Source organism: Lathyrus oleraceus, chromosome 5 (assembly GCF_024323335.1).
Source record: "Lathyrus oleraceus cultivar Zhongwan6 chromosome 5, CAAS_Psat_ZW6_1.0, whole genome shotgun sequence".
NCBI classification, from domain to species: domain Eukaryota; kingdom Viridiplantae; phylum Streptophyta; class Magnoliopsida; order Fabales; family Fabaceae; genus Lathyrus; species Lathyrus oleraceus.
In genome coordinates, this window is record NC_066583.1 from 506,028,541 (window position 1) to 506,036,158 (window position 7,618).

The window sequence follows — 7,618 nt, forward strand, 5'->3', positions numbered from 1 at the left end:
CATCTCACTGAAGTCCATAGGGTCATAGAACCACAAACTCTATAGTTGGATACCATAAATCATTTAAACTACCAAATACTTCAAAATAGGACTAATAATCCACATCATAATCCCAAACACACTCAAGGGCATTGTAACATAATCTAAAGAAATTTAACGAGGAATAAATAGGTAAGACATAAACATGCATAATGGAAACTTCTGTTTTTAATAAAAAAAAATCAAACCTAGTGAAGATTGAGGATGAATCGCTAGTGAAACGTTAGATTATAACGACTATAGTGTTCATTGAGTATTGATGAGTCTTAAAGGTTTGTGTTATAGTTTTGTTTTTCCTATTACCACGAACCAATCTTCTCAATTTCGAAACTTAGGGTTCACAAATGTTAATGGCCGAAAATTAGTGTCTATAAAAACAAGTTAAGATTCTAAATGTTGAGAACTAAATCAATAGATTACCACACAAGCATAAATTAAAAATAACATAAAGCCATGTCATGTATTTTTAAAGAGAAATGCTAACGACTTCTCTAACTTTCTTTCTCCAAATGAACTTTCTCACACTCCTCTCGGCTTCAATCTCTCTACTTCTAGCCATACTAATCGCTTCTCTTCATCTTCTCCAACCCACATTAGGTAAGCACAACACAACCTCTCTATTTTACAAACATGTTGCATGCACAAATGAATGGACTCAAAAACCATTTCTGGGTTTTGCAGATTTTCTTCCATGGAAGAATCTTCAAAAGTCTCCTCTTCCATTAGAAGCTGATTTGATAATTAGAAATGGGGTGATATTCACAAGTGATGAATCTCTCCCATTTGCACACTCCATGGCTGTGGCTAATGGAAGGGTTCTTCGTATTGGGAATAACTCTTTTGTTCAGGTTCATTTCATTTTTCTTATTTCTTACCAGGAAAAATAAGAACTTTATTTGAATTTTTTGAACTTGATTGTAAGTTTCTATTTCCACTGACCTTGAAGTTATTTTTCAACTAATATTTTGAAAGTGGACCCGAATTGAAGAGATTCAATTTCATTGTTTGTGTATTTTTTTAATAATTTGACCGAACGAAACATAACAAAACAAATTAGTTGATTCCACTACATACACCCTAAATTAGTGGAATTGAAGAATTGAATGGAATAGGATGAAATGGATTTCATCATTGTTTGTTATCTTTATTATTTGCAAATTCAAAAAATGAAATTCGATTATATACCACTCTGTTCCATTCTATCACATTCCACCAATCCAAACATACCTTACGGCTATGTTTGAATATCATGAAATGAATGGACCAAACATACCTTACGGCTATGTTTGAATATCATGAAATGAATGGAGCGGAATGAAGAAGAGTGGAATGGAGCATAGCGGAACGAAGATTGTTTGGAAATTTTAGGACGGAACAATGAAAGTTGTTCTTTCTGCCCAAAATGGAGGGGAAGAAATATGGTGGTAAGTGATGGAATGAAATGAAATCCATACCACTTCATTCTACCCCGCTCTATCCGATTTTAAATGATCTAAACAATGGAATATCATTACATTCCATCTCATTCCGCTCCGCTCCATCCGATTCCATCAATCCATACAAAACCTAGGTGATTATATACCACTCCGTTCCATTCCATCACATTCCACCAATCCAAACATACCTTAGGTAGGAATTAGGTGGCCAGGTAGGATTAGGTAGCTGTTGTTAATATGTAGTTAGATCATAGATGGTTAATCTTCGGCTAATTCAACTGATTGAATTGAGAAGTAGCCAGTCTGTCGGTTGGTTTAATCCGGGGTATGTTGTAGTTTGGTTGAACTGAGGTTCAAATGTTGCTGGTTTTGCCGTCTTTGAATTAGCCGGTTCCATAATCAGTTTTCAATAACTTCTTTAAGCTTTCATATAATGAAGCTTCATGTATATCAATAGACTTTCTATCTCTCTTTTGAGTATGATTTGGAGCTATGGCACCCTCTGATTTCTAACAAACTCTGTATAGGAAGTGGCAGGTTATGGAACTCAAGTGCTTGATCTTGAGGGGAAAGTCGTGCTTCCTGGATTTATCGATTCACATGTTCATTTCATTTCTGGTGGCCTACAGGTGTTGTACACGCAACCTCATTTTCTGAATGATTCTATGTTTTTCTCTTCTTTTTTGTTGATAATTTTTCTCCTCAACTTAGCACTTTTATATGTTAGATTTTACTTTAAAAGTTTTAGAATGATTGAAATCCTGAATCCTTGCGAACTTGTCTAGTTTGCTTTCTTTTAAATTATAGTCATGGATGCAGATGATGCAGGTGGGACTGAGAGGCGTGAATAAGAAGGAAGAAGTTATTAGAAGAATCAAAGAAGCAGTTGAAAGTAAAACTTGAGCTCTTGCTTGCTTATTTACTTCTCTGAGACTCGGTTGAGATTCTGAAGTTACGATATATCATAACTAAATGTACCATTGATGCAAAGAAACAAGGCGACGAATTAAGTTGTTTATCCAAACAGAGCTTTACTCAGCTTTTATTGAGATAATAGGAAAGAATATGACAGAAACCTCTCCTCTAAGGGTTCCCCTTTCTATAAAAGAGTCACTGATCTATTCACAATGCTTACAAATCTGAATGAATGATCTCTATCCCCGTACGCTTCTATTTATACAAATATTTGTCAGACTAACTTCTCTAACGACTTATGACTACTCTAATTCCCATTTATTTTTATCCCAACAATCTGCGATATATATACTTATTTACATGAATAATGTTAGGTACAAAGCCCGGTTCCTGGATTTTGGGTGGTGGGTGGAACAATGATCAATGGGGAGGAGATTTGCCTGCTGCCTATTGGATTGATGACATTACTCCTAATAATCCTGTAAGGAATACTATGTTAACTTCGATTTAAACATGTTCATCATACACAGAATGGTGAATCTAAGTTGAAGTATACAAGCAGGTTTGGCTATCGAGAATGGACGGACACATGGGATGGGCTAATTCAGTGACGCTAAGGCTGGCCGGCATTACAAACTCAACCGAGAGTCCAAGAGGAGGAACTATAGTGAGGAGTGCCGATGGAGGTAATAATTTATTATTCTTATGCATGGTTGGAGCTTTCTTCAAGTAATCTGCGACGAATTTAATTCATATGTATTGACAGTGTGAAGAGTTTTTCACTAACTGTTGTGTTGGGTCGTTTATTTCCTGCAGAACCTACTGGATTGCTGGTTGATTCTGCAATGACGTTAGTAGTCTCCCGAATTCCCGAGCTTTCGATAGATGACAGGAGGGAAGCATTGCAAAAAGCAAGCAATCTAGCTTTGACAAAGGGTGTGACAACAGTTGTTGATATGGGAAGATATTTTCCAGGGGTTTCCGCAGATCTTCCTTGGGAGGATTTTACAGGTTTAGTGTTCTAGTTCTAGTTCTAATGCTATTCCAACTGTTTACTCAGTCCTATAAAGCCTCAATCTTTGCTTAAGATGAATGTTTATTTTTTGTCTGAATTGTACAGATGTTTATCAGTGGACTAATGCTATGTCGAAAATGAAAGTTAGAGTATGTTTGTTTTTTCCAATGGAAACATGGCCACAGTTAGCGGTATGAACAAACAAATGCTTTTTTAGTTGCTTTTTTTTCTAGTGCGATTTTAGTCTCTGCCTCGTTTTTAGAACTTATTTCATTTCTCCTTTTTTACGCAATCTTTCTGCCATTTTTGCAAATGAAACTTGTCACTTACAAAGAAAAATATTGATCAAGAAATTTATACATTATGACATTTCCATTACTTGCCGATTTTTATGTACCTGAATTCTGAATAGCTTTTTCTTATTCCTACTTAGGATCTGGTTAATAAAATGGGCCGTGCCTTAAGTCAATGGGTTTATTTCGGCGGTGTCAAAGCTTTTTTTGATGGTTCTTTGGGTTCCAATAGTGCATTGTTTTATGAGGTGAGACGAGTTTTAAAAAAAAATTCACATTCAATATCTGCATGTGATTTAAGAAGCTATGTTACATTATACGATATGAATATGATACGACATACAACAAATACAACAACAACCAAGCCTTATCCCATTAAGTGGGGTCGGCTACATGGATCAACTTTCGCCATAATATTCTATCCCGGACCATGCTTCTATCGAAATCGTTAATTCTGAGATCATTCTTAATAACTTCTCTTATAGTCTTTTTAGATCTTCCTCTTACAGAAATCTCAGCATAGTTACAGACTCTTTCATGTCGTGTCGTATCAAGTTACGTGTCCACCTTTAAAGAAACAAATTCAACACCTAGTTTAACCATGTACATTACATCATGTAGTTACTTATGAAGTGATTATTACATTTGTATTTCAAATTTTGTAGCCTTATCAAGATGAGCCCGACAACTATGGTTTACAACTGGCAGACCTTGATGCTCTTCTCAACATGACTTTGGAGTCAGATTTATCTGGTCTTCAGGTGCTTTATTCTACTGCTACAATAAACATGTGATGGACTAAGATAAAATTGTAGTTACTATGTTTGTTCCTTTTGATTTATTTCAGATTGCAATTCATGCTATAGGGGACAAGGCAAATGATTTGATCTTGGATTTACATAGCTCAGTTGCTTCTAAAAATGGAATGAGAGATCGAAGATTCAGGGTATCTCTTTTTTATTTTTTAAGGCTATTTAGTTTTTGTTTTAAGGCTATTTAGTTTTTGTTTTAAGGCTATTTAGTTTTTGTTTTAAGGCTATTTATATATATCAAGAAAACCAATCAATTTTGCTACTTTTGATTAAATTATTTTCCTTCCCTATTATTAACTATGAAGCAAGGACCCCAAAAGTAGGCGCGTCGCAGTGTCCGACACGCGTCGGTGTCTGACACTCTTATGACATGTGTCTGAAAGGTCATATAAATGTCGGAAAAGTCAGACAAGTGTCGGACAATTCAGACAAGTGTTTCAAAACAAAAATTTTATTTCTTTGCTTCAACGCATCTTATACATTTTTTGAACAAACTTCACACACATCTAAAATGTTAAAACATGTATTGAAGCAATGTAATCATTGAAGAATTAAAGATATTAATCTTGATTAGAATATTTCAACTCTTTCAATAATAGATCGATAAATGAAGCTCAAATACTATTATATATATATATATATATATATATATATATATATATATATATAGCGGTGTCAGTGCCATTGCGTCCTAATGTCCGTGTCGGAGTTTGGATTTCATAGTTATTGCACTCTTATATATTTATCATCTCATTCTACGGCGGGAGTATTTGTTTTACTATAATCATTTAGAACAACTGAAACTCTGCTTTCAGATTGAACATGCTCAGCACTTGGCACCTGGTAGTCCAACAAGATTTGGCAAAGAAGGGGTTGCTGCTTCTGTGCAGGTTTCTTTTATCACCATTATCATGTAGTTTTCATTTTTTTTCCATTTCGCTGTTTATTACCCTAGCCTGAAAGTAACATGATATGAACTTGTTGATATGGACAAAATTTGTAATAGTTTCGTTTCTATTCATCATCAACATCAACAGCCAGATCACTTATTGGATGATGCTGACTCTGTTGCTAAAAAGCTTGGCAATGAAAGGGCTGTAAAGGAATCATATTTATTCAAGTCACTGTTAGAATCCAATGCACTAGTTGCACTTGGTTCTGATTGGCCAGTAAGTATTTTTGAATTACTAGTGCACTTGTACCTTGCCTTATATTATTATACATCTGTCATGAATTGGGACTTGATGCCTTTCTCTTTGTTATTCCTTGTATATATGAATGTTTCAATTTATACAAGTAATTACAAACAAATAACTATAATCAATGAAAAACAAATCGGTATCTGATTTGTGTAGGTTGCCTATTCTAGGAACAAACTAATTATAAATGTAATTAAGGAGGCAAAACAAATTCTGACTCTCACCCCCTCAAATTGATGCATCTAGTCATAGCGTCAACTTGTTTAGAAGAAATTGATTGCGCAGACGAGAAATAACTTTATTCAGAATATCTGCAACTTGAAAATGAGTATTGATGTGAGAGATGGATATAACATGTTCATCATAGACTTCACAATAAAATGAAATCAACTTCAATATGCATAGAGCATAGTACACTCATGAAGAACTGGATTTGCAACAATTTGAATGACATTTGTATTGTCAGCATAGAGAGATGTTGGTTCAGTTTGGGGAAATCCAAATTTGGGAAAATACCAAAAGTTAAATTATTTCTGAACTTGAAGTAGACATGGCACAATACTCTGATTTATTTGAGGATTTAGAGACTTTAGCTTGCTTCTTACTTTTCCATGAAATCAGCGAAAAACTAAGAAACATGCGTCGTTCAGTGCAGGTCGCTGAGTGTTAGGACACCCAACTCAATCACCACCCATTAAAAGAAGCGATAGAAAGTATAGTGCAAACAATTGGTGTAAAATGTCTCATCATAATAAATTTTGTATTCCGATTTGTTTCATAAGGCAGCTCATTGAGTATTATAACGATTGCGAGATCCATGAGTTGAGTTTAACATAAATACAACCATTTGCAGCCTATGCTCAAAATATCTAAAAGTAAAGACTTATAAAAAGTGACAGAACTAAGCACAAGCACGAAACAATGTTAAATTCTTTTGAGCGAGAGTTTTGCCGTCCATTACGGTCCTGTTGTCCTTTTCAATTCAAGGAATTAGTCTTTGCAATTGCGTGCAGAGGGAGGGACAGAGCTAGGAGAAAAATGAAATAATGAAGTTGTACTTAACAAATCATTATGTTTCTGCTTACTAGGTAGCAGACATTAATCCCTTGAGTGGCATAAATTCAGCAGTGAAAAGAAAACCTCCCAATTGGAAAGATGCATGGATTCCATCAGAGTGCATTTCATTAGAAGAAGCAATAAAAGGGTAATCAATGTTTAGCAATTAATTTTGTTCTAATGTTATATGGTTCTTCCTTTAGTTCATTCAGTACCTATGTAAAAACTTCATCACTCTTGCATGTTTGTTAGATTCTCACATTCACCATGACAGGTACACAATTTCTGCTGCACGTGCAAGCTTCATCGACGATGATCTCGGATCCTTATCGATTGGAAAACTTGCAGATTTTGTCATACTATCCACTGATTCATGGAAAGACTTTGCTGAAACAGCATCTGCATCTTTAGAGGCAACATATGTTTCTGGAGTGAAAGCATATCCTTGAAAACTCTTCGTAAGGACAAACATTCGTGCGGATTCAGGCCCAAACCGCAAATTGAACATTATTTCGGGCCGTCCGGGTTCGATTTGTAGGTTGAACATTAATGTATAAAAATGTTTCATTAAATAATTTGAACCTACGGATTATCAAGTGTCAATTCTAGGTAGAATGAAGGAGATTTCAACCTTAATCAGAACACAGAGTAATTAAAAAGTTATTGTAGTTTCTATAAAAACATTAGTTTGTTCATGACAAATGCATCATTAAATAAATACGAACCTACAAAAATCAAGTCTCAACAATACCATCACTTCCCGGCAACATGCGGGAGATTTCAACATTTCGAAAATGGAGTTAAAACACTACAAGAATGATTAGGGTAAATTTACTAAACCATCTTTTAATTT

General features: G+C 34.9%; 1 protein-coding gene across 5 annotated transcripts; it reads left to right on the forward strand.

The window, feature by feature from the left end:
• Nucleotides 1-445: 445 nt before the first annotated feature.
• Nucleotides 446-7,401, forward strand: LOC127085831 (protein LONG AFTER FAR-RED 3). Of its 5 annotated transcripts, none has more exons than XM_051026379.1 (15): nucleotides 446-636; nucleotides 721-887; nucleotides 2,003-2,104; nucleotides 2,304-2,367; nucleotides 2,765-2,871; nucleotides 2,953-3,076; nucleotides 3,207-3,401; nucleotides 3,511-3,596; nucleotides 3,839-3,946; nucleotides 4,364-4,459; nucleotides 4,546-4,644; nucleotides 5,326-5,400; nucleotides 5,548-5,679; nucleotides 6,798-6,913; nucleotides 7,040-7,401. In XM_051026379.1, exons 1-15 carry the CDS (start codon nucleotides 516-518, stop codon nucleotides 7,212-7,214), a joined length of 1,767 nt encoding a protein of 588 aa, XP_050882336.1. In that variant the 5' UTR covers nucleotides 446-515; the 3' UTR covers nucleotides 7,215-7,401. The 5 variants fall into 5 exon arrangements, with proteins under 5 accessions (XP_050882336.1, XP_050882337.1, XP_050882335.1 ...); XM_051026378.1 differs by having other exon boundaries at nucleotides 449-636; nucleotides 2,295-2,367; XM_051026380.1 differs by lacking the exon at nucleotides 3,839-3,946 and having other exon boundaries at nucleotides 447-636; nucleotides 2,295-2,367.
• The last annotated feature ends 217 nt before the right edge of the window (nucleotides 7,402-7,618 follow it).

What these genes read in the sequence shown, in the direction of transcription:
- LOC127085831 (XM_051026378.1), top strand. Translation starts at nt 516, where the DNA reads ATGCTAACGACTTCTCTAACTTTCTTTCTCCAAATGAACTTTCTCACA. An exon ending in TCATTTCTGGTGGCCTACAG is followed by an intron (nt 2,105 to 2,294) that starts GTGTTGTACACG and finishes TCATGGATGCAG; the next exon opens with ATGATGCAGGTGGGACTGAG. An exon ending in TGAGAGATCGAAGATTCAGG is followed by an intron (nt 4,645 to 5,325) that starts GTATCTCTTTTT and finishes CTCTGCTTTCAG; the next exon opens with ATTGAACATGCTCAGCACTT.